Source organism: Meles meles, chromosome 7 (genome assembly GCF_922984935.1).
Source record: "Meles meles chromosome 7, mMelMel3.1 paternal haplotype, whole genome shotgun sequence".
NCBI classification, from domain to species: domain Eukaryota; kingdom Metazoa; phylum Chordata; class Mammalia; order Carnivora; family Mustelidae; genus Meles; species Meles meles.
In genome coordinates this window covers 105,637,709-105,664,113 of record NC_060072.1, presented here as the reverse complement: position 1 = coordinate 105,664,113, position 26,405 = coordinate 105,637,709, and the positions used below count along the sequence as shown (strand labels likewise).

General features: G+C 51.7%; 1 protein-coding gene across 1 annotated transcript in view; it reads left to right on the top strand.

Annotated features, from left to right (window-relative positions):
• Positions 1–17,418: 17,418 nt before the first annotated feature.
• The window catches only part of CD9 (CD9 molecule), a 33,530-nt gene continuing 24,543 nt past the window's right edge, over positions 17,419–26,405 (top strand). Inside the window, exon 1 of the mRNA XM_046013456.1 lies at positions 17,419–17,620. Coding sequence (XP_045869412.1) covers positions 17,555–17,620 — 66 coding nt within the window. The 5' untranslated portion in view covers positions 17,419–17,554. The remainder of the gene's footprint in view (positions 17,621–26,405) is intronic.

Here is a 26,405-nt window from a genome sequence, read left to right as displayed (position 1 = left end):
TTACCAGTACCTATATTTTATAAGCTGCGGAAGTCCCCAAACAAGGCTAAGACACTTGTGATCTATTTTAAATATTTACACTGCAAAATTTACACTTTCATCCTGAATAATGCAACCTCGTGGTGCTAATGGACAAAATACTTTCTGGGTTTATAACAAATATTTACTTCTCCTGAACTCTTAGACAAAAAGGCCCAATGGTAAGCTAGATGGCAGTTTAACGTTGAACAGCATGTACCTTTTTTTGTTGTTGTTCTGTCACTGTGTCTCCATGTCTAATTATAGCGTCGCTTATTGAGAGATGAGGTCCATGAAAAGGAGACCCGAGCCACCCAAGCTCTGGCCTGTTTCTCCAGGAAATGCCCAGGTGGCTCTCCCAACACTGGACCATGCTGAGTGGCTGCTCCGCCCTGATCCTGGACCTCAACTCTTCTCTTACATCAAGCCCACCTCAGAGGCCACCAGCTTCTCATGGCCAGGTGCAGATTTTTCTGATACAGGACACCTGCCATCAGCCTGCTCTGCCCTCCCTCCCCTCCCCCTGCTTCTAGGAAGGTCCCCAGCTTCATCTCCTCATAGTGCTCCAAGAAATAACTCTTAAGTACAGTATTGGAAAGGGAGAGTCAGTTTCCAACAGACAAACCTTACCTCAGCTGGATGATCAAGGTCAACACCAACAGGCACGGGTCATGTTGACAGTACATACTCTCGATGTGTAATAAGCCAACAGGGACAGGTCATGTTGACATTATGCATTCCTGATGCATAATGCAAATGGCACTTCACCCTTGTGCTCTTCCTCCCCAAAAGGCATAACCCTAGCCCCACCGTGAGAAAAATATCGCACAAATTCTAATTGAGGAACATTCTACAAAATTCCTGACCATACTAGTCAACATGGTCAAGGTCACCAAAAACAAGGAAAGTTGGAGAAATGGTCACAGCCCAAAGAAGCCTAAGGAGATGTGACAACAGAATTGTAATAGGGCATCTTGGAGCAGAAAAGAGACATTAGGAAAAAAAATAAGGAAATCTGAATGAACTGTGGGCATAACTTAATCATCATGCATGGATACTGGTTTTTGAATAGTGACGTATGTGACTTCTAATGCAGGAGGTCTGTAACAGGAGAAACTGGGCACAGGGTACACGGGAATTCTCAGTACTACCTCGTCAACAACAGTTCTAAAAATCTAAAAATATTCTAAAATAAAAGGCTTTAAAAAAAAAAAAAAAAGAAAAGAAAGACCCCTCTATGCTTCCGTTGCCTTCCTAGGAATAGGAAGGGGGGCGATACCCACAGGATCTGCTTCATGGAACTGTTGACAAAATTAGTATATAAAGCTTTTAATTAAGCAGAGCCTAAATCAGAAAATGTTTGTTGTGATGTTAGTATTTTGTGTAGTCGAGAGATAACATCTAGAAGGAGGGCTGCCCCAACATGGCGGGAGCTGCGTGGTCAGAAGCCTCCCAGCCACCCACCCCCAGCCCTTCCCAGGTCACAAGGCAAAGATGGCCATCATGTCCTGAAGAGGATGGAGTCCAGGAGAGGAAGAGGAAGTGGGCGTCTGGGAGACCTCCCATGAGTGACCACACTCAGGAGCCTCCTTGGAATGCAGGGGGCGGGAAGTACACGGTGTTGCTGTGCCTTCTACAAAGGCATCCTGGTCTCTGTGTTCATGACCCGGGGCACTGGCGAGCACAATGGCCGGAAGAGCTATTCAAGGCCCAGCAAACAGACAGTGTCTGCCGCCTCCCCTCGTCGCCCAGGAGATCTGCTCACCAAATCCTGCTGAAGCAATCCATCAGGAACAGTGGACGCGGCAGGCCCCCCAAATAAACCACCGAGTAACCTTAGGCCTCCAGCGCCCCCAGCAGCCAGGCCGCCGCAAGGCCATCTCACAGCAGCCAGATCGGGTCGGGCCTTGCCACAAGCTGGCTTCCTCTGAGCCTACTCCTCAGCATTTATGGAACACCATCTGGGAGCAAGTCCCCAAAGGGCATGGCCTTCCCGACAGGCGGCACAGAGGTGTGCCAGGCCTGAACCAAAAGTCACAATAGTGAATTCCGTGGGTCCCCAATTTGCTGTCACCCAACTTCTCAGTGCCTTGGCTTCTTCTCTGTCGCCGGAAGAAGCACCACCTATCATGAATGTCTCAGAGCCCAGGAAAAGCACAGGGAATCGTGTGGATGAAGGTGTTCGATGAACCCCAAAGCACACAGCTTTCTTGCTCCCACAGCACCAGCCAAGCTCTCCATGTCAGGCATTTTGTACTACAGAGGACTTCACCTAGGGACACCCCCTCCCCCGCACACCCACTCTCTCAAAAAAAAAGTGTCTTATTCAACACCCCTAATTGCGTTTCTCCCTATCCCAGTCTTCACCATCACAGGGCAATTTTCCCCCACCAAATACTGACTGAGCCACACCCCTACCGCATCAGGCAAACTGCCAGGGAGAAACGCCGGGAACAACCACAGGGGCTCCTAAAAAGAGTCTAAGGGACACCTGGATGGCTCGGTCAGTTGAGCGTCTGCCTTTGGCTCAGGTCATGATCCCAGGGTCCTAGGATCGAGTCCCACATCGGGCTCCTTGCTCGGTGAGGAGCCTGCTTCTGCCTCTACTGTTCTCTCTGCTTGTGCTCTCTGAAAAATAAATAAAACCTTAAAAAAAAAAAAAAGATCTAAAGAGAGCTTAATGCAGGGTTAAGTGAACCAACCACAGGTGGAGATAGCCCTGGGAACTAGCCCCATGGGAAGCCTCCACCTTCCTAAGCCTGAGGGTCAGAAAAAGAAGCCAAGTTACCAGAGCCAAAGAAAACCAGAGCTGTGGCTGCAGAGGGATGCTGCCACTGCCACTGCCTTGTGACAAGGCAAGAGGGGGATAAACACCCCAACCCATCTCTCCTCCCACCTTCCAGCAGGGGGGCAGGCAGGGTAGGTGAAGCAGCTACGGAGAGGGCGAGCAGAGGCTAGAGAGTGGGTGGGCTAGCAAGAAGTGGGGCAAAGAGAAAATAACCAACACACACTCACATTCTAAGGAGCAAGTCCAAGTTCATGAGTCGGACACAGTCTGGCCACACTCTCTCCCTACAACAGGAGTTCCCACGAGGGCCGCCCACCACCCACACGCCCAAGCCCACTTCCCCAGACTTGCAAGGCTCTCTCCTGACTTCCTGCCTTGTCGGGTGCTATTCCCTCGGCTTTCATTACGCCTTCTCCACGCCCCAAGCTCTCCCCTTCTTTACACGTCAAAGTCCCATTCATCCTTCAAGGCCTTTCTCCGATGGCACCTCCTTCGTGCAGCCTTGACCAAGTGCCACACCCAGAGCGTCTCAAGCACTCCCACAGCCTCCCCCAAAGACTCCGTCCGAGCAGCTGTGCCCTTGTTCTGGGGCGGTTTGCTGGTCTACCTCACTGTTCAGGTCGTGAGCTCCTTGAGACCGGGGATTGAGTCTCTTCCTCTGTCCATCCTTGGCCTAAACACAGGCACATCATCAGTCCATAAATACTCATCGCATCTATGAATTGAAGATGAGGAGAGGACTTTCGTTGCCTTCTAATTCTCACCCCCACCCCTATATTTCTGCTCCCACAGCAGAGAAGCAGAGTGGGGCAGGAATGAGAAAGAGAAAGAGGAATGTGGACTCCAGTATCCACCCTCCGCTTTTCACTCCCAATCCAGCCCCGGCTCTGCCTGACCTAATACAGGAAGCCTTTCTCCTTGGCCTTTCTGTTACTGGACAAGTCCAGGTTTGAGTCGAGTGGACCTAAAGAAACAGCTTTGTCCCCCAGGCCGCTGCCCTGCCCCCAGCACTTTCTGTGGTAGCATCCACCCCACCCACAAGAGGTCCTGACCCTCTGGCGTGGTCACGAGGGGCGCTCTACTGCCCCTGCTTATTATAAGCACTTTTTGTCATAGCGTGTCTGATGGGGCCGGGGCAGCGGGGCAGTGGGGAGACAAGACTCATTCCTTCCCCTTCTACAGAATTCACTCATTTATAATTTGTACCCAGTGCTCCAAAGGACCAGGCACAGAGGACACAGCCCCGGATGAGCATAAAAGGCCGCTGCCTCCCGGACCTACAGGCTCGTGGGGGAGAAGACACTGAACAAGTAACTGTTCACATATTGTGCGGGGACTGTAGAGAAGGGGGAGGAGGCTGCGGAGGGAAGGAGCAACCAAGAGAACAGATGGAATGAAAGAAAGCCAAAAGCAGAAGGATCCGCACAAACCAGCTCCTCTTCTCTTCTTTGCTTAAAACTCCAGAACCCAAGGGACCAGGAGAGAAAGAATTACCAGGCAGGAGGGGGATTGTATCCGTTTCCTGGGGCTGCCGGAACCTACCACAGGCTGGGGGGCGCTGAACAACGGAACCTATTGTGTCACGGTCCCAGGAGCCAGGAGCCTGAGAGAAAGGTGTGCACAGTGTTGTTTCTTGGGGAGGCTGTGAGGGACAAGGTCTCATGCTTGTCCCCCAGCTTCTGGGGGTTGGTGGGCCATCACCGGTGTTCCTCGACTTGCAGGTGGTGTTCTCCCTGTGTCTTCACAATGTCTTCCCTTTGTCTGTGGTCTCTCTCTCTTCACAGGGTGTGTGTGTGCATTGTGTGTGTGTGTGTGATATACATAACAACACATTTAGCTATTTCAGCCATTCTGAAGCAGAGTTCAGTGGCACTAAGCACACGCACGATGTTGGGCAACCATCACCACCGTCCATCTCCAGAACTTTTGCAACTTTCCAGACTGAAATTCTGTCCCCGTTCAACACTGACTCCCCATTCCCCATCCCCTAGCCTCTGGGAGCCCCCCTCTGCATGCAGTCTCTGAATCTGACTATTCTAGGTACCTCCTAAGTGGAACCGTGCAATGTCTGTCCTTTTGTGTCTGGCTGATGGCACTTAGCACGGTATCTTCAAAGTTCGTCCCTGTCTGCATGGCATTCTTTTCATGAGGACACAATCATACTGGATTAGGGGACTGCTCTACCAGTATGATCTTATTTTAACTTGACTGATTATATCTATAATGACCTGATTGCCAATTGCAGTCACATTCTAGGGGGTGGGAACCTCAACATATGAATTCGGGGACAACAGTTCAACCCATACCAGACATGCACTGATCAAGACAGAGATGGGCCATACAGAAAAGTCTCCCCTGATGGGCAGAGCAGGAGTGATGGATGAGTAAGGTCCTGTTTTGTTGACCCCTAGCCCTGCTATACTCCGGACAGGGGCCACTTCCCTGGCGCATTTCCCCAAGCTGGCTGACTCACCGCACAGGAAGGGACGGGCAGGAATGGCTGGCTGCTGAGCCAAGGACCCTTCACCTTTGGCTAGGCCTGGCATGGCCTCCTACGGAGTCCCACTCATCAGCCCCCCCCCACTCCACGCTGTGTCCTGCCTGGAGAGTGGGTGCCCACTTAGCCCTCAGAGGGAAGCCAAGGGGGCCCCTCTCTCCCTTGACAATGTCCTTATCCAGGGGCCCAGCCCTCCCAGCCCAGGGGCTTCCGCTGCACGTCACACCCATCCACACAGACGAAGCACTCCCTTCCTTTCCAGCAAATATGTATTAACACCCACTGGAGGCCTGATGCAGGCCTTAGAGATAGAGCAGAAAATAAAAGAAACAGCCATTGTCCCTGAGAAACTTACATTCAAGCGGAAGGAGACAAAGACAAAACAAATCAACAGGCGCCAAGGCAGGTGGTGGCAGGGTGATGGAGGGCAAGAAGCCCGGGAAGACCCTAGGGAATGGGTGGGTCGGGCTGGGCTGTGTCCTTTGTAAAGTCGAGAAGCCATCCAATAGCAAAGGTCCAGAAGAAGGAGGGGTCCTGAGGAAAGGGATCCAGGCTGAGGGACCAGCACAGGGGCAACACACACACACTTCCTCACCCTGAGGAAGCGGAAGGGTGCGGAGGAATGAAAACAAAATGTCCCATGCCCTCAAGGAACTTCCAGTCAAGGTTTGGAAGTGGAGCAATCCCCAGAGGTGGAATTCATGCTGAACAGGCTTGGAACCAAGCTTGCCTTGAGCGAGACAAACTGTGGTCTGCCAGGCCTGGGGAGACACCGCAGGTCTCAGTTTAGAAGCCCAGTGTTCTGTGTCAACCTTGGTTTGAGACTCTTTGTTCCGAAGGGGGTTGTTTGTTTGTTCATCTTAAATTTAAATTGGGAGGAAAGTCCAGTAATCTCTGGGTTAACCACTTTTGCTTCGGAAAGCTGGCGACTCCAGCCACAGCTAACCCATGTCATGCAAGGCAGGACGCAGTGCGTATATGTGTGTGAGCGCACACACGGGCATGCAGAGAGCAGTGTATAACACCCTCCCCAGCGGGCCTCTTGGGCCAAAAATTTGCAGATCTGGTCAAGTTCAGGAGGAGAGGGGTGCAGGGGGATGGTCCAGGGCCAGAGCTAAAACGAATGAAGCGCTTCCATGCTGAGTAAAAGTATTAGCATCTGCGGGTTCTGTGGGTTCGTGTGGTGGAGAGAGGAGTTTCCAGCTGTCACCAAGCTCAGTGAGGCCAGAGAAGAGGGGAGCGCTGGGCCGGCCTCAGCTGTCAGCAGTGAGAGAAGACAGTGCTTCCAGAGAGGAAAGAGGTTGCTCCCACTGGGAAGCAAAGCAGAGAGAAACCCCCCACCCTCACCACCTCCGTTGGGGCAGGAGGGGCTGAAGGCAGACTGCCCTGCAGCAGAAGATTCCCTGGAGGCCCGCCCATAGGTCAGCACCCTGCACTCCCCACTAGCCCGAGGGGGTCGGGCCAAGCCTGGTGGTGGGTATTAAGGAGGGCACACATTGCATGGAGCACTGGGTGTGGTGCATAAACAATGAATTCTGGAACACTGAAAAGAAATTAAAAAAAAAAAAAAATAAAAAGAACCCAGAAGGTGTAGTCTAGAGCTGGAGAGAAGGAAAGCCAAATTTGCTGGACTTTACTATGTGTGGGATATTTTCCATTGGGTCCCACAACGATCCTGAAACGTAGGTGGTTTTGTTCCTTTTCTACAGATGATGAAAACAGAAAAGACTCACACAACCCCAGGCCCACCCAGCAAGTGAGTGCCTTCCCACAGCCAACCTTTCTGCCACCCCCACACTCATGTAAAAGGCGGAAGAGCTGCGTGTGGGAGGGGAAGCCAACTCATTCCATGCAGCCCCAGAGGGCAGAACATGGACTCGGTCACAGGCAGGGTGCAAACTTTTCCAACAGCCACAACTACCCCATAGGAGGGGCCCGGCCTGAGGAGGGGGTGAGTTCACGCCAAGCTGACTACTGGGTCGTTACGGGGGACCCTGGAGGAACTGATCCCTCAGAGAAGCTATGCCGGGTGTGAGCAGCCCGGGAACCTGCCAGGGTCCCCTTGTGCCCTTGATCTGCCAGGCACTATGCTGGATGTGTTGTGTGCCCTGTATGATTTAACCCTCAAAGCAACACTATGACGCAGGGGCTCTTATTACTCCCCTTTATTTCTTTTTTTAAGATTTTATTTATTTATTTGAGAGAACAAGAGCGGGGTGGGGGCAGAGGGAGAGGGAGAAGCAGACTCCCTGCTGAGCAGGGAGGCCAATGCAGGCTCCGTCCCAGGACTCCAGGATCATGACCTGAGCTGAAGGCAGATGCCCACCGACTGAGCCACCCAGGTGCCCCTTCTTACTCCCTTTTAACAGATAAGGAGACCGACTCAGAGAGGTGATGTAACCTGCCCAGCATTGCACAGCTTGTGTGTGGCAGAGCCAGGACCCCAGCCCAGATCGGTGAGACTTCAGAACCAGTGTGTCATACAAGGAACTGATGATGCTACCATCTGTACCGATACAGCAAGATCTCCAAGATAGAAGGTGGGAGTTTTCCATGGCGCTGTGACCCGTTACAACACATTTAGAGAGGTCAGAAGTCTGGCACATGGGTCTCACTGGGCTGAAATTAAGGTGCCGGCAGGCCTGCGCTCCTGGTTCTGGGGGCTTTGCCTCTTCCAGCTCCTAGAGGCCGTCCTCATTCCTTGGCTTGGGTTCCTATCCTTCAGCTTCAAAGCCAGCCCTATCCTGTCTTTCTGACCTTTTGTCACATCTCCCTCAGATGACAGCCAGGACCACGGCTCTGATTTTAAGGATCCATGTGATGAGACTGAGTCCACTTGTATAATTCAGGATAATCTCCCATCTCAAAGCTCTTAACCATAATCATATCTGCAAAGTCCCTTTTGCCACATAAAATAACATAGGTAAAGGTTCTGGGGATAAGGATGTGGACATTTGCAGGGAGAGGCGTTATTCAGCCTACTGCATACAATAAAGGTAGGAAAAGGCAAATGCACCAGGAGCGAGGTGCCCAAAAATGGTGGGGAAGGGAGTGAGTCATAATATATGAGTATTTGCATAAAGAACCATGCATAAAAACCGGTATTCATTCCTGGCAGAGGGCTAGACTGATAGGGGATGGAGAGGTCCAATGAAGATGTCTTTTGTCATTATGGAAGGGTTCAAATACACACAAGATACAGAGACAAGTATAATGATTTCCATGTACCCATCACCGTGCATCAACAATTAACCACCATTTCTCCATTCTTATGTCATTCGCCTCCCCACTTTTGGGGAAGAGGCTGAGAAGTATAACGTTTTAAGTCCCAGGCACAAGATCATTCTAGCCTTAAAAATTTCAGGATGGGGACGCCTGTGTGGCTCAGTGGGTTAAAGCCTCTGCCTTTGGCTCTGGTCATGATCTCAGGATCCTGGGATCTAGCCCTGCATCAGGTTCTCTGCTCAGCAGGGAGCCTGCTTCCCCTCCTCTCTCTCTGCCTGCCTCTCTGCCTACTTGTGATCTCTGTCAAATGAATAAATAAAATCTTTAAAAAAAAATAAAAATAAAAAAATTTTTCAGGATGAATCTCTAAGAGATAGGGTTTTTCAAATATATCCCACAACACCATCATCCCCTAAAAAAATTAACAGCATGTCCTTAATATCATCTAATACTTAGACAATATTTAAATTTCCCCCATTGCCTACAAAAAAAATTTTTTTTAGTCATTGGTATGGTTGAAGGAGGATTCCAACCAGGCCCACATGTTCCCCTTAGTTGATAGGACTCCTTAATCTTAATCTAGAACAATTTCCAGAAGGGACACTTCTCCCTCCTTACTCTTTTATGTCTTTATCTTTTAATCATCTAAAGTTAAATTTAGAGGAAAATCCAAACGTACTGCTTCAGGGAGGGTTAGGGCCCCCCAAATGTGGGGAGTTGAAAGAAAGCCCCCAAGCAGTGGAGACTCAAGGGTGGAGAGGATGGGGGGTGGCAGAAAGCCCACCAAAGTTCCAGGTGGTAGACAGAATCAGGGAGCCCAGGGCCCTGGCATTCTGGGGGGTTTCCTGGCCTGCCCGGCGGAGGTGGATGGAAGGGGGGTGGGGACAGAAGCCACAATCTAGCTTAGAGTAACCTGAGGAAAACCCCCAAAGCCAAGGGTGATAAAATCATTCAAAATATGCATAGTGGTGAGACACCACAGGAAGCTCACCGTCCACCAAATTGAGTCAAGTTTTGTACCAAAGTCCACCCAGATTGGACAACCGGGGACAGAGGAGACAGGCAAAGCACGGAGCACAGAGACGGTCAGAAGAAACTGGAACTTGGACACCTGAGTTCAGGTCCTCGCTCTGCCACCAGCTGCCTGCACTGTCCTGGGAAAGTCACCTGTGGACCTTGAGGAACCATGGCTGGGGGAGAGTGGAGTGAACAGTAATATATATTAGTATTTGCTTGCATGGGCGTAAAGAAGGATACAAAAAAACCCAACTGAGAGTCAAATGAGATCCTGAGTGTGGAAGGGGCAGTGGCAATTTCCCCACTTAATACTGCAGAATGTCCAGATCCCTAAATCCCACTCCTACGAAGTGCCCCCATTATTTCTGACCTAGCAGAAGGGTTGCTGCAGGATGTATAAGAGTTTGTTGTGAATGGGAAAGTTACTGTAGACAAAGGAAATGACAGGCTCAAAGGCAAACGGACGGGAATGAGCCCAGTGAATTCAGAGAATTAAAAGGAATGCAAAATACTAAATCACTGTGGGATCTTAAATTGGGTACTGGAACAGGAAATGGATCTTAGTGGAAAAACTGGTGAGATCAGAATAAAATCTGCAGTTAATAGTATGTACCCATGTTAACTTCTTCGTTTTGACAAATACCCCATGGTTACATAAGGTGTTAGGGGGAAGCTGTACTATTTTGGCAAATTTTCTGTAAACTTAATTTCAAAAAAAAATTTTTTTTAAGCTATTAAGAAAGAGAGAAAAAGTAAAAAAAGGAAAAGTAGTGCAAAACAGCCAGAATATATAAGGAGCTGGAAGAGGGGAAATGGGTGACAGGCATCGCCCCAGGCCAGATGGCCAGGGCCCTCCTATCTTGTGCAGTTGCGGGCAGTGACTCTGTGGCCATATTCTCCCTCTCTGAAACCTCCCCGTGGGTCCCAGGTGGACACTAGCTACAGCTTGTTTGGGTTTTTGTTTTTAAGATTTTTATTTATTTGACAGAGAGAGAGAGTGTGAGCACAAGCAGGGGGAGTGGCAGGCAGAGGGAAAGGGAGAAGCAGGCTCCTGACCGAACAGGGAGCCCGATGTGGGGCTCCATCCCAGAACCCCGGGATCATGACCCGAGCTAAAGGCAGACGTCCAACTGACTGAGCCACCCAGGCGCCCCTAGTGACAGCTTCTCAACCCCCAGTTTTTCCTTAACTATAATTCACCTGTCCATACTTGCCTGAACCCACACACAAAGGTCCCAGGTCACACACACAGACACACACACTGCCCCTCTGCGAGAAGCCTGTGTCTGGCCTCCGATCCTCCGCCTGAATCCAGAACCACCACCCAGAACAGAAGTTAGCAGCCATCCCCACTCAGTGAAGTACAGAAAAAGCAGCAAGTCTCCTGTTCCCACAGCTGCGGAAAGGGAGGCTCTGAAAGGCAGGCCCAGGTGCAAATACCACCTGTGGTCAGAGAGTCAGCTTGCTCAGAGGCGCCTTCAGGATGACACCGCCCTCGGGGTGAAACCCTCCTCCACGATCAAAGGCAAAAACAAAACAAAAACAAAAATAAAAAAAAAACAGTAAAGAACAGTGCCAGTGTTAACACAGCCCCTTACCCTGTGAAGAGGCAGGTGAGCACCTGGTCCCTGGAGCTGGACCACCTGAGCTCAAATCCTCACTTTGCTGCTTCCTAGCAAGTTCATTAACCTCCTCGTGCCTCAGTTTGCCCATTTGTAAAATAAAGATCCTAAGACTATCAACCTCATGGGGGCATTTGCGGGCTCAGTGAGCTTATCTAGCAGCTAAAACAGCCCCCTAGCACATCATACGTGCCATCCACGTGTTAGTCTTTGGACTATTTTTTCACTGAGTATCTCCAGAGTGCCTACAGCGGGCACCCCAGGAGCTGATAATCTAGTTGAGTTTTTTTTTGTTTTTTTTGTTTTTTAAAGACGCATGAGATGTCATATTACCATCCAGGACAATGTCCGAATAGAGTCTAACAGGTAACTCAGAGAGAAATTCCTACAAGAGTACTGGGGTGGAGGGAGGCAGAGCAGACTGACATGACCAAGGGTACTGGGGCAGGAGGAGGCCCCAGTGGCCCCAAAGCCAGGTCAGCTGCATACAGGGCAAGAGAGGAGGAAGGGCCTGGGCCAGGAGCTGAGGTTGAAGACAGAGGAAGTGGGAACTTAGGCCTAGGCGCGGGAGTGCACACAGGCTCCAAGAACATGGACAGAATCATAAATATCAAACCGTTAAGACAAGAGGGCAAAGGGCTTTTGTGATGAGTTTAGAATTGGAACATCAACTTTTTGTACATTCAATAAATACAGATTTACTGAGCACCTACTGTGTGTCAGGTACTATTCTAGGCACTGGGGACACATCTCCGAGCAGGACAGTCCAAACCGCCCACTCTAGTGGGGTTTACATTCCAGCAGGAAGAGGCATCCCATAAACGGGACACATACCAAGAAAAGTCTCCACTCAGGCGCCTGGGCGGCTCAGCCGATTAAGTGTCCGCCTTCGGCTCAGGTCATGATCCCAGGGTCTTGGGAACTGAGTCCCAAATCAGGGTCCCTGCTCAGCAGAGAATCTGCTTCTCCCTCTCCCTCTTCCCCTCCCCGCTGCTGGCTCTCGCTCTCAGAAACATGAACGAAATCTTTAAAAAGATTATAAAAAGAGAGAGAGAAAAGAAGTCTCTCATCTGTTAGAAGGTGAAAGTCCTCAGGAAAACAGTGTCCGTGCAGGGGGAGTTAGGAGGTTTTCAAGCCGGAAAAATGAGTAGGAAAGCTTGAGGAGTACAACAAAAGTATATTAAATATTCATTACCTCCAACCTCTCCCGCCCCCCAGTCGCCTAAAGAGGACAGATCCTGAGAAATACGACTTGCTTTGCAGAGCTGGGGGAGTAGGAGTGGAGAATACAGACTGGAAATGCCCAGTAATTACTCACCGCTCCTCATGGACAGAAGGCTGGCTGGTGGGGGTTGGGGGGGCAGGGGACAAGGCAGGAGCGGCTGCCGCGGAATGGAAGTTTGCAGAAAGAGACACCCAGGAAGGGTTTTTAGAACGGTGTTCTCTGGCCTTTGAGGGGATCCCCCTCCTGCAGTTCTCCATGGCATCTTCACTCCACTAAACACGGGTGGTCCGACATTGACTGGGTGCATGTTTAACACAATGCAAAGGTGTGGCTGGAAGCCAAGGAGCCCAGAGCAGCCCAAGCCCAGCGATGGTGCAAGGCAATGGGTCGAGCGATGTGAGTAGACTAGACAAGTGAAGACAGGGGGTCAGGAGGAGGGTGGAATGGTCCTTTGCTTTGGAGGAAGAGGAAAGAACTTTGAGGGCCTGGCCTACAGGAGACAGGGGGAATGAAGGCTGAGAAACTCAGAGCTGGCAGCAGAACGCCCAAGACCCAATCTTTGGCCATAAATCACCACCACCTCCTTCTTCGCCTTGCTTCCTTACCTCTCAATTGGGCAGCCTTGTGGCCACTGCCAGGAGGGATGGGAGAGATTCCCAGAAGCAAGACCCACGTTCGAGAGGCAGGTGTGGGACTGGAGGCAGAAGGAGTCACAGGTGCTGTGAATCTCTGTGCTGACAGATGAGACAGTGAGGAGAATGACCTCCGGAGCAGGGAGGCTCTCAAGGTCATGAACTCTGATCTGGGTATTTGTTTTGAGATTCCTATTGCTTCTGTAACAAATTACCACCCATTTAGTGGCTTACCATAACACACATCATTTTACAGTCCTGAAGGCCTGGAGTCTAAAATGATTTGTTCCTTCAGTCAGCTTTAGAGGAGAATCTGCTTCCTTGCTGCCGCCAGCTTCTGAAAGCAGCTGCCTGCGTTCCTTGGCACGTGGCTCCACATCACTCAGCCTTCTGCTTCCCCCTTCAAATCTCCTTCTCTGGCTCTGACCTTCCATCTCTTCTCATAGGACTCCCACTGATCACACCTGGCCCACCAGCATAAGCCGGGATAACCTCCCCCATCTCAAGATCCTTAACTTAATCACCTGTGCAAAAAGCCCTCTGGCACGCAAGGTGACCTCCTCACAGATTTGGGGAGTTCAGACGTGAGGGGCCATTAGAGTGGAACTGCCCAACAGGCCCTCAGTTACCATGATGAGTTTAGGGAGAGGTCAGCTCCAAAGAGAGAAAGTGAGAGGGGGTGAGTTCCCAGTGAGAGCTGAGAGGGGGCAGAGTCCAAAGCCTGAGGAAGGCTCACTCCTCTGCAGCTTCTCCACACATGTTTGCAGAGGACCTGATGGGCCGGTGAGGGACTGGGTTCTACGGAAAACACAGAAATTAATCAGGTGAAGTTTACTTTAGAGGAGCTTACCACAAAATGTGAACCCACAAGAGAACATGATGAAGGTCAATGAGTCAGCATGAGGGAGATTCAAACAAGGTAATCCATGGAGGAAAAGAACTGGGGTGTTCTTTATGAAGTGGTGGCATTTGAGCTTAGTAAGAGGAGCAGGAAAGAAGTTTCTAGAAATGAAGGGAGTGAACCAAGATGGTACATGTAGCACCAGGGACACCTGAGGGAGAAATGTCTAGAAAGAAGGTACTGTCAGCATGGTGAAATGCTGCTGCTGCAGCAGCAGGAAGAAAACAAGCCCCCAAATGATCCCTGGTGGGGTGTCTAGGAGGGCAGTCAGCGCCCGGTGAGAGCGGGGGTCCTGCCTGTTGCCTCCCAAGGCTGGAGAGATGAGCAGTCCCGGGGAGATGGGTGTGGCAGGTCATTAGTTCGCCTGGCCCTGGAGGTTTCAAACCTTACCACCAGGGGGCGCACAAAAGCCAAAGTGGGCCTTCAGCTCCGACCCGGGTTTTTCCAGAAACAGGATGCCCCGAGGGAAGGGAGGGAAAGTTTCCCACTCCCAGCACCACAAAGCCTGGAAGCCCTCTCTGCCTCCATGTGATGTCTGACTCAGGGGCTTACCCAAATTTTCCCCTTTCAGCTGCAGCAAACCACATTTTTTTCCATCTCTCCCTTTCCTGGTTACCCATAGAACTGCCCGTAATAAACACACTTTGGCCCAGAGGCTTTTTGCACCATGAATTGTCAGATGGTGGGCACCCCGCCATCTCCTAAGCCAAAGTGCCCATTCTACAGGTGAACAGACAGCTTGACACCCAGAGACAGCAAGTGACTTGTCCAAAATAAACCAAAGGGTCAGATTAAGACTTCAGATGGCCACACTCACATTATAAGGACCCCCTTGATTGTATGTAATTTGGAGCTGCACCAACACCCCCCCCCACATTGCTTCTGTAACAGTAACAGTAATGATAGCTCATATTTCTTGCTCACTTGCGTGCCAGGCACTGTACTAAGCCCTCCAACAGGACTACCTCATTCAATACGCACATTACCCTGAGAAGGGGTTTCTAGTATAAGCTTAGTTACTGAACTCTCCTCCCACCTGCACTGGTTAACGGGTGGGGGAGCAGGGAGGAGAGGAGAGAAGAATATCAAAAGATAAAATCCTCTTTCCCTCCGACCTGTTTCTCCCTAGGTAGGTGGCCTCTGCCTCAGAGCAGCACAATAGAACATTGTCTGATTCCCTACCACCCCCACATACTGCCCGGCCCCAGCCATCCTCAGTGGACACTAGATTAGGGTGAGTGACGTTACCAAAATTCCAGCAGTCGCTCGCTCTTAGTGTTGTGCAACACTGAGGGGAACCCAGTTCCAGCTCGTGCTTCTCTTTCCTCATCACAGCAGGCTCCCAAGAAGCCTTAGAACACGTGAATGGAGTTCCCCATCATCTGGCTCCAGCTGTTCTGGCTGAGATCTCCCCCTGCCTCCTCCCGCGTACACACACACACACACACACACACACACACACAGAGTCCTCTCTTCTGGTTTTGCTGCACTCTCTAGCCTATACCCCATCGCCCCATCTTGTTCACTTCTCTCTGTCTCTTCCTGACCTCTTCTAGGGCCTCCTGACTGCTCTCCACATGTCCCCACCTCACCTTTTGTGTCCCATGCTCCCCTCACACTACCCAGTTGCAGGGCCCCCCCGTTACAACACGTCACCTGTCACCTTCCTCATAATCCCCCAAAGTTCTGAGCCAAGGTCTGGACAGACAAACACAGTCCTTACCCCCAAGGGGCTTGCTGCCTGCACCTCCTGCCTTCCCCACCCAACGGCCTAAAATACAGGTAACCCTCAACCTAAATCACATAGCAAGGGGAGGCTCCCCCTCACCCCAGCAGCTGGGTCTCCACCGTGACCTCCCACAAACACCACCCCCACCCCCACCACCCCCACCACCCCCACCACCCCACCCCACCCCCCACCCCCGCCCCGTGAGCTCCATCCCCAGACCCCAGGCAGCCCCAGGGCCCCAGGCTTTGCCATAAGACTCTCCTGTGAAACAACTTTCCCTTTGGTTCTGCAGCATCACTTCCCAGTCTGTGTCAGAGGCCCCTCCTTAGAGCTCTCTCAGCATCCAAGCCTATCTCCAGGCCCCAAACAGTACTCTCCCCCACTGTCTGGCCACCTGAGTCCCTCCACTCCTGCCCTGGACATGCAGCTCCTGCCCCTAAGGAGCCCCCTTAGGAGTAGAACATGAAAATGTTTTTGAACAAATCAATGAAACAACCGAGAGTGATAATAAAAAGCAAAATCAGAGCTACAAAGGATGACACCCTCTGTTTCTAGTGGGTGAAATTTGAGTTAGGCTCCTTTTTGGCTTGTTGGTATTTTCTGATGTTTCTTGCCTTTGTAAGGGAAACTTCATTTGGGGAAAAAAAAATACAAAGGGGCTTCGGGACTTCAAAAGCAGAAGGAATCTCCTCATCCTTTGGTGAGAAACAGGAGAGGAGTTTCTCCAACTGAAGAGGGTAGGGCCAGGCAGACCAGAAGGCCCACACCACATGCCACAGGCAGGGCTAGGCCACACAGAGGTGGGGAGCTGCGTAGGGCAGGGAGTGCCGGGTAGAGCAGCATTCAGCATAGACACGAGATGGAGATAGGAACAGAATGCCAGATGGGTAATTTCAACTCAGGTCACTGAATGTGGGGAGCTACAGAAAGTTGTGGAGCAGAGAAGAAACGGGATCAGAACTTAGCATGTAGAGGTCAGAAGGCAAGAGGAAAGGTGCTGGGGAGTAGAGGCGAGAACAGAAGCCTGGCTAGGAACTCTCTCTTCTCTCAGGGCATCTGAACCCCAAGACCAGGAAGCACGGCAGGACCCCTCGACTTCCTCAGCCATATTACTGTTCAGGAACTATATTTGAACATTACTCCCATAACCCTCCATCCTCTCTTGCTGCCTGGACTGAAGTTGCTAATTCCTGTTCCTCAGAGTGAGATGCCAAGTAAAGAGTGTACTCCATGAATAAAAGTTTGCAAGGAGCCGCCTCAAGGAGAAATAAAGCCGGGCAGCTCCCCTCCAAATCAAGAAGAGCCTTCATTCAGCGGGCAGCCGCCTGGAGTAAGGGCACTGGATCCCAACCCCAACCCCCAACGACGCGGAGAAAGGTCTCCCGTAGCAGAGGGCTCAGGCAGGGAGATCAGAATCAACAAAGCGAGAACTTCAGGGCAAGGCTTCCACAGAACTCACAGGTAAAAGCGGAGGGGAGGAGGGGAGCGAGCAGTCTGGAATGATCCCGGGGCTGTTGAGGGGAAAGGGGGAGGTCGGCGGCGGGAAGGAGAGTCAGCCCAACGAAGGTGAGCGGGAGGGCTGTGCCCGGAGGAAAGAGAGGAAAGGGCAGCGCGCGCTCCAAGACCGCTGAGCCCCTGTCCCCCCGGAAGCCGGGCGGGAGCCGGCCTCGGGGCGTGGGCGGGGCAGGTGGGGCCAGGGGCCGGGTCGGCCGGGGGCGGGGTCCACGGCACATGCGCACCGCGGCCACCAGGCTCAGTAAGGAGTGGCACTTTTTAAAAGTGCAGCCCGGAGGCCAGCCTGCAGCCGCCGAAGCCCCGGTCCCAAGTCTGCTAACCCTCGTCGCGGCCGCGCGCGCCCCCAGTACCATACCGGTCCGCCCAGGCCAGTCTAGCCCGCACCATGCCGGTCAAAGGAGGCACCAAGTGCATCAAATACCTGCTCTTCGGATTTAACTTCATCTTCTGGGTGAGTGAGCGCCAACCGCCGCGCGCTCCTCTCCGGAGCCACCTGTTCATCCCGGGAACCCTGTCCGCGGTCGGGGCTGCCGGTAACTGGCACTCCCCGCGCCGGGTGGACTCCGGGCGGGAGGAGACAGGGCACCGCGGCCGCCAGCTGGCTCCTCGACCGGGTCCGGAGACGAGCGGGGCGGCCACGATCGTAGGGGCTCCTCCGAACCCGAGCCGGGCAGCGGAGCGCGGGGGGCCCTAGGGGGCTGGGGCGGGGAGACCGGCCCTAGCCCTCTTTTTCGCCGAGGGTTTGGGGTGCGGTTCGCGTCTGCTCCCTCCCCTCCCCCAGCCCCTCCGAGTGCAGGAGGGGAAGGCGGCAGGGAGAAACGGAGCACCCTTCTTCTGGGAACTTCAGGCCCTGGCCAAGGACGACCGATCTGGGTGGGGTCTCACAAGTGGCCGGGGCCGCGAGGAGCTCGTGGGGGGAGATGCGGGCGCTCTGAGGACTTCAGTGGGGCGAGGAGAGCTCAGCCCAGAGCTGTTGACACTTTTACACTGGAAAGGGAGAGAGAGGGAGGACTGGGACCGCGTCCCTGAGTGAGAGTGGGAGACCCCCTCCACCCTCGAGGAGGTGCCTGCAGGCTTGATTCTGAGCCCACCGTGAGAAAGTCGGAATTCCCCGAAACTACCTGAAAGACTAGCTTGTCTTGATTTTTTTTTCCCCCAAAGGCGATAAGTATCTGAACTGGAGAGAACTCTGGGAGAGTTGGGGAGAGGTGGGGCAAATGCCTGTTGGCGCTTTTAGTCCTGTGTTTCCCCATTTCCGGGGGAAGATCAGGTGCCCTCCGCCTACTGCTAGCCCGGGTCCTCCAGCCTGGCCTACACCCCCGTGCCAGCCCACCCAGTGGCTGGGCGGGGCCACGGACAGTGGTTCACCTGGATAGGACACCGGGCTGGGGAGCTGCTTGACACCCACTGCTGGCCGCACTCGGCCTTTCTGCAACTGGAAAACCTGAGGCAGGCACCTTCTCTTGGGGGATCAAGGGACCACCCGTAGACGGAAAGAAACAAGGAAAAGGGAACCTTTGTGTCCTGAGTCTGAGGCCCCCATGCCCTGCACACAGATGGATGGCATTTGCTCCTTTGCAGTTAAGGAAGGAGTTTGGAAAGGCAGTCCCTGTACCACTAGAGAGACTGCTGTAGAAACAGGCATGCCACCAGAGCCTTGTAGCAAAAAATATACTGTACCTGTTCCCCTGGAGCTGGTCACCGGGGTCCCCACAAACCTTGGGGCAAACCTCTTGAGATTTTAATCCTCTCTCCTGAGCCGATGCAAAGAGTCTGACCTGCCACACACAACACATGTTCTAGTGAGGATGCCACATAGATGTACCCCTGTCCAACACTTGGCCTGTTTTAGGGAGACCACCCCTCCCAGCAGTGGGTACTCTTCCTCCCTGTGTTCCCACCAGCCCCAGCAGCCAGCCACTGGCTCCCAGGCTGGGCTTCCTCCTCTCACCAACCTCTGGCACCAGAAAAGAATGTGAGAAGGCTGGCTAGCACCGCCCCACCCCACCCCTGTCCTTGGGGAGTCTTCCTCTCCCCTCCCCAGCACAATCTCCCCTGCCACCCTGTTGCTTAGTCCTCAGTTATCTGCCTAGGCTGCATCAGGGGTTTGGGCCAAGAAGGAACCACAGACTGCTATGTGCCTTCATTAAACACACACACACACACACACACCCACACACACACACACCCATCCACCACCCACCCCTGCCATGTGGCTCCTGCAGGAGCCTGATGAGAGGCTCCAGGGCTCCTCCGTATCTTCTCAGTCTCATTGTCTCCAGCCTGTACCACCCCACCCATATTCAGAGCTGCCCCTACCTGGACCAGGCGCTGCTGGTCAGCCATGTCATCTGAAACAGATATGACTGAATCTGGAAATGTTTGGGTCCAGAATTAGGAATGACTTTGGTGATTATCCAGTCCAACCCTGATACTCACAGTGAGAAAGCAGAGAACCAGAGAGGGGTGGGGTGATTGACCCAGGATCCGGGAGACCAAATCAATACCATAAGTCCTGGGTCCCTGACTTAAGTCCCATCTTCTTCTGTCTCCATCAGGAAACCAACAAGGGGACCTGGTAATGGACTTGGGGGAGGGGGGACAGCGCAGGTAAACCACATTTTTCTGAATTAACCATCGTTCAGTAGGCCTGTATTAAGGTCCCTGAAGAGATGCTAGAATAAAGGGGTATCAGGATCCACTGGGGCAGTGTTCTACAGTCTGCAAAGGCCTTTTCCAGGCCCCATGAGAGAAGCGGGAGCAGGAAGCATTATCCCCATGGTACCAGTGACCAGGAATCTAGTCTCCAGAGAGGTTTAGTGACTTACCAAGGTGATGTGGCAAGATAGCATCAGGAGTAAGTTTGAAGCCACGTCTGGTTGGCTAAAAGTGCAATCTGCTTTCCACCCCAACCCGCTGCCATGCCCAGCCGGGCAGAAACAAGCTCTCATAGATACCTTTAAAGGGAACAGCTCAGACTGTAATGATGGCACCGGTTACCTTTCTCTCTTGAGACCAGGAGTTTTTAAACTTGGCATTTGGGATCTGATGCCGGCCTTGGAAAACAGGAGTGTGAGGCCAGGAGCCAGCAACACCTCATGAACAAAGGATGCTGGGAGGGGTGGCCTAGCAGTGACCCAGAGAGAGAAGCAGTGGGATGATCAGGGTGGGGAGATGGTACACGTCTGCGCCGGCCTCAGCCCCATGGAACCCCAGTGAGAGCTAAGCCCACCCTCCCTGAGTAGGGCCTCTGATGCTCACAGCCAGACCAGCAACCAGTCTGTTCGTCCAACAACCCCACAACCCTAACTTCTTGACTCTCAGTTGTTTTCTATATTTTCCTCTGGGGCATCTTGCTTACCTACCTACCCCCCCCCCAAAAAAACAGTGGAAATCTGGACAGGGACCTGGGTATTAGTCTAGTTCTGTCCTCAAGTCACTTTGACACCCTGGGAAGTGGCTTTTGTGTTCCAGACCTCAGTTTGCTCATCTGTAAAACCAATGGGTTTTATAATTTTTTACAGTTGGGTCTTTCCCTCTGAGGGAGGTCTCTTTTCTGTTGACCTCACATTTCCTTCTGTCGCCCTGGGTAGGGTCCCTCTGTTTAGGGGTTTTCTGTTTTCCTGGCCCTCAGCAATCCGTGGTAGTCCTGCCCACTGGTCGGCGCATGGCACATTCAGCCCTCCCCCGCCATCAGCAGACGGAGCTGGTGTCTATGCCAAGGAGTTGCTGTGGGTTAAATGAGAGAACGTAGGGGCTGCCCTTGGCATAGCTTAGCGCCAGACCCAGTAAACTTCCAACCAAAGCCGCTTACTCCACAGTTGAGAAAGTAGATTGAGGCCATGGGGAGGAGAGGAGCCCTTCCCCAAGAAGTGTGGAAATTGAAACCAGGGATGTAGGCAGGCATCCACACTCCACCCCCCCCTTCCTTCCGACTTCCTGCATCAAGGCCAGCCTCGTGATCCACCCCACCTCCATGATTCTTGCTCCAGGACACCCACTCCATCTCATGTGCGGCTCCACGTTTGACTGTGGGGCGGCCCCAATTCTGAAAATAAACTACACTGCAGAGAAACCCCAAGACCTCAGACTTCTGGACCTGGGCAGTGTACAGACCTATCAGTGTAGACAGGGGCAAAAGCCCCTCCCACCCCACTTGCTGCTTCCCCCAGAAGCTGTTGGCCTTCAGCGTTGGGCTGAGCGAGCAGCTGGGACGCTTGCCTGAAATGGCTCCCCACCTTTGGCACACAGACAGCGGGAGCTCTGGTAAAGCTGGCGTTGTCTGTACTGAGGCTGGCAGGTTTGGGGAGAGGTGAGAGGAGGCCAGGTGTCTGCATCTGCTAAGAAAAAGAGGTCCTCTCCCCTGCCCAGAATCTTGACGGCTTGCCCCTCACTTTCCCCTGCAGTGGTTGTCAACAGCAAAGCTCTGATTCCTGAGTTTGGGGGGGCAGGGGGATTCCTCTACACAAACGCTACCCCTGTCCTTTCAGAGTGGCCCATGGCACCGTTTCAGACCTGACTCTTCTGTACTCAAAAGGAAGAGGTTTGAGTATTTGGAACCACTTGAATAAGCAGCCCATGGAGGGCGGTCCTTGCCAGGACACCTAACCAACTCTGCTAAATGAGTCTTCTGTGGCTTCAAACGTCACAAGTCAGCGTTCTCACACCCTTTGTATTAGATGTGGAATCTTCCTGTTAGACGCAGTGCTGGGTGTCCCGTGTTTGATTTGCGTGCTTATTTTCCGGTTCAATTCAATTTTATGAGGAGGTGTGGCTTTGGGTCACACAGTTTGCGACTTAATAATACACCTCAAACTGGCAAAAACGCCTTTTCTTCTGAAGAACCTAAGCCTTGACAGTTCTTTGCTGGGTGTGCCTGACTGTAGGTAAGGGTTACGGACCTGAGGTCATGGGTCATCATGGCTTCTGTGGCCTTTTGTCTCCTTGGTAGACAAAATTCTCGATGGACCTGTGTCCAGCTGGGGAGAAGAGAGTGAAGTTTGAGGGGGTGCAAGTTTCTATTCTGCGTTTCCCCCCTCCCTGGTCTAGGGGAGGGGAGTGGGGGGGTCAGTGGGATTGCTTCTGGGCCTGCCACAGGTCTTTTCAACCAGAGCCCTGCAGAAACCTTCTTTCCATCTCTTCCAAATGAAAAAGCAGTGACTTACTTATTCTGGGGTTTTGAAACTCTGGGCAAGAGCCCGATGTTCTCAACTACTCGGAAATGCCCTCTGCAACTGAGGGAATTCAGGAGACCAGGAGGGCTAATCTTAACAATACACTTTTTTTTAAATTTATGTTTTGAAGTCTGACTGCAGATCACTTGCCTGTTTCATTCTGTGGAAAAAGTAATGCTGGTCCAGGGACATTTTCATTTTCCATCAAGTGATGGCATGCAGCTGTGGAAAGCAGCATCCTGTCTCCAGATGAGATAATTTTATAATAATTACATCCATCCGGTAATTCCAACTCCTGTCCGCCCCCCCATCCCCAACCACCACCGCCACCCCCAAAAAGTCCTTCATTCTGAATCGTTTTTAAGTACTGTGTGCCATTGTCCTAGGCTCATGGACTTTAACCTTTTTAGGGAATTCCACAAAATCAGAGACCCACCTCCAGAAAAATGCTTTTGCCTCTTTTTTTTTTTTTTTTTTTTTGCTTTTTTTTCTGGAGGCCAATGAATGCCTCATACTGGTTTTTCTCCTCTCTTGGTTTCTAAGCAACCTCTTCTCTGTTCTGAATCCCATGCTTCAGCCATGAGCCGGGGGTTGCCTCGCCACCACCCAGGGACTGTGTGGGGGAATCCGGGGTGACTTGAAAAAGCGTGAGTTCCCCAAAGATCAAGAGCAGCCTGGACTGGAGAGCCAGCTTCCCCACCCATACTTGCTCTGACTCTCAGCTTAATCATTGCCCAAGGAGTGGTTTTGACTCTCGATTAATTTAATGAGTATTCTGTATTTCTCATCCACAGGAAGAATCCAACTTTATGAGCTTCTCGCCAAGTTTTGCTTCTTGGGTTAGTTTTTCCCATAGTTCAGATGATTTGTATTTGTTTAGGAAGAACTGAGTTCTCTGTTTCGCTCCACCTCCTTCCCATCAAATGGAGACTGATACAGCCAACCTTCCCCAGCCTTGACCTTGAAGGCTTTGGGAAGGTAGGGGGTGATGGGGTGGGGGTGGTGTTTGGAGATTTGGACTCCTGGGGAGATGATATTCAGTTTGGTTGAATATCAGAGGAGGATGAACCCCTCTGACTGAGAGGGGCCTAGATTCATTTGATTCTGGCAAAGATCCCTCGGTAGAGAGGTGTGGGGATTATGGACTTGGAGAAAAAAAAATCAGAAATCTGGATTTTAAAGATCCTTCTTGTTCAGTCCTCTTGCCAGCCACTGTACAGGGATGCTGAAACAGTGACTCTTGCTGGCTCTTGCTGAAGGAAAGTCACCCTTCAAAGCTTAATCCTCTTACTGTTGTGTTCAATGTACATTCTGGGTTCCAGTGAACACCTCTCAGGCCAGGCAGGCCAATGGCCCGTGACTTCTACTAAGCTCTCGCCTCCAAATTGCTCAGGACTCAGCCCCTTGCTCCTGTTCCCAGTATAAGCTGCTTTTCAGTGTCCAAGTATAAAAACACCACAACACATGGCTCACAGCAGAAGACCCTTGTGTGGGACTTAAAAATATGATAAAGTAAATCAGACAGTTTTACTGAATTCAAAATAGGTTTCTATAGCGTTCTAGTTTTATCTTTAAGCCTACATTGATTGAAGCAATAACATGATAAATGAGAACTGATGTATTAAAACTTTATACAGAAAGATCAGCAAAGGGACGGACGCCTAGGTGGCTCAGTCGGGAGCCTTCAGCTCCCAGGGTCATGGGATTGAGTCCCATACCTGGCTCCTTGCTCACTGGGGAGCAGGCTTCTCCCTCTGCCTGCTGATCCCTCTGCTTGTACTCCCTTCCTCCCCTCCCCCGTGACAAATAAGTAAATAAAATCTTTAAAAAAAAAAAAAGATCAGCAAAATCATACTTATGAACTCCTGCATTTCAAGTCAGTAAAAGTTTGGTGTTTTTAAAAGATAGTTTGCTATAGACTAAAATGTTTGTGTTCCCCCAAAATTCATATGTTAAATCCGAAAACCCAGTGTAATGGTATTTGGAGGTGGGCTTTTAGGGGTGATGAGGTCGTGCGGTTGGAGCTCTCATGAATGGGATTAGTGCCCTTATAAAAGAAGAGGCCCCAGAGCGTGCCCCGCCTCCCTTCTACCATCTGAGATTTTACCAAGAAGACAGCCCTCTGTGTACCAGGAAACAATTCCCCACCAGACACCAAATCTTTGGTGTCTTGATCTCGGACTTCCCAGCCTCCAGGACAGTAAGAAACAATTTTTGTTGTTAAGCTGCCTGACCGATGGTTGTTGGTTATACCTGCCCAAACAGACTAAGACATAATTATTCGCAGGTTCAAATCAACATCCCTTCTTCCCATCCAGGTGAGCAGTTGCGGTGTGCCATTTTTCATGCCCAGCTCACAACAGTGCCCCCCTCTAGTGGGCAGCAGGCCCCCTCACCCCCGCAGCAGCCCCCCTGCTCCAGTCCGTAGAGACAAGAAACTTGTCTCTAGTCCCTTCCCACTCTCCTGCTCTCCCCGATGTAGTGTGAAAGTCTTCCCATTGCTTCCCGTGATACCGGGCTGTGGATTTAAATACGTTACTGTTACGCTTAGGCTTGCTAAAGTTTTCTTTCTGCCAGCCTGAGAACCTCTTCTCATGCTCTACTTTCTCCCATTCCCACCATATTCTAGTAGTTCTGACTCCCTAAGACAGATAACCCTTCAGAGACCCAGAAAGCTTATTTCAAGTAGAAATGAGCTTCTCTCCCAGTGCTGGGGAGAGCCCATTAGGATGAGAAGCTGGCATTATCCTCCTCCTGTGGCAGGTGCCTCCCAGGACCCCATAGCCAGGGCCGTAACACAGGCTGTGGTCATGCCTGCTTGTGCCCTTTGGTGGCAGGATGGTGCTGTGAGGGAAGGGCAGAGGTTCTGGGCCTCCCCTTGGGGCAATTCCTATAGGGGATGCAAGCAAGGACCGAGGCCAGTGGGCAGCTGTAACCGTGTCTGCCCTGTGAGGCTTGCCACAGTAGCAAAGCTGGGATGAGAAGAGGACATGCCAGGTGACTCTGGGGAATCTGTTTCCCAGAGCAGTGCTCTGTGCACATCAACTTTCTGGCCAGTATAGCAAGGGCATAGATGAAGTTCTCGGGCCACAGACCAGCAGGAAGAAGCGCATTCTCTCTCTCTCTCTCTCTCTCTCTCTCAACTCTGTTCATTGGGCAGCTGGCCTCAGAGAAAGGCCAGGGTCAGGTGATGCCTCCAGGCCAAGTGGCTGAGGCAGGTGCCTTCCTGAGAAGGCAGAGCCTTCTGCTAGTTCAACTAGGCTCCCCTGAGACCCTTTAAGGCTATAAGGTGCACTTTTGGAAATGCAATCAGCTATGGCTGGGGGGGGGGGGGAGGGGAGACAGGACAAAAGTGAAAAGTTCTGGCTCTGAAATTAACAACACTGATCAAGAAGACAGCTCTGCAGAACAGTTGAGAATCTGGGCTTTGCACTCAGACTCTCCGGGGTTCAAGTTCTCGCTCAGCTGCTTATTTTCTTTTTTTTTTTTAAAGATTTTTTTTTTAATTTATTTAATTGACAGAGAGACAGAGAGCACAAGTAAGCAGAGTGACAGGCAGAGGGAGAGAGAGAAGCAGGCTCTCCGCCAAGCAGGGAGCCCGATGTGGGGCTCGATCCCAGGACCCTGAGATCATGACCTGAGCTGAAGACAGAGGCTTTAACCACTGAGCCACCCAGGCGCCCCAGCCGCTTATTTTCTATGGGATCTCTGACAAGCTGCTTCTGTGCCCAGGTTTTCTCAGCTAAAAAATGAAAGTAAATGTTACCTACTTGGTGGGTCTGTTGAGAAAATTAAAGAGTACAGGCAAAGAGTTGCAGGCAGGGTGTGGGGAGGGCAAGAGTTACAGGCTAGCTGGCCAGGAGCATACCGTTAACCCTTAAACATTACGGGGTTTAGGAACACCAACCCTGTGCAGTCAAAAATCTCTTTCGAACGTTTGCCTTCCCGAAACTCTACTACTAATAGCCTACTGTTGACCAGAAGCCTTAAGGATAACAGTAAGATGCTGTTAGCACATACTCTGTGAATGTATTATATGCTGCATTCTTAAAATAATCAAGA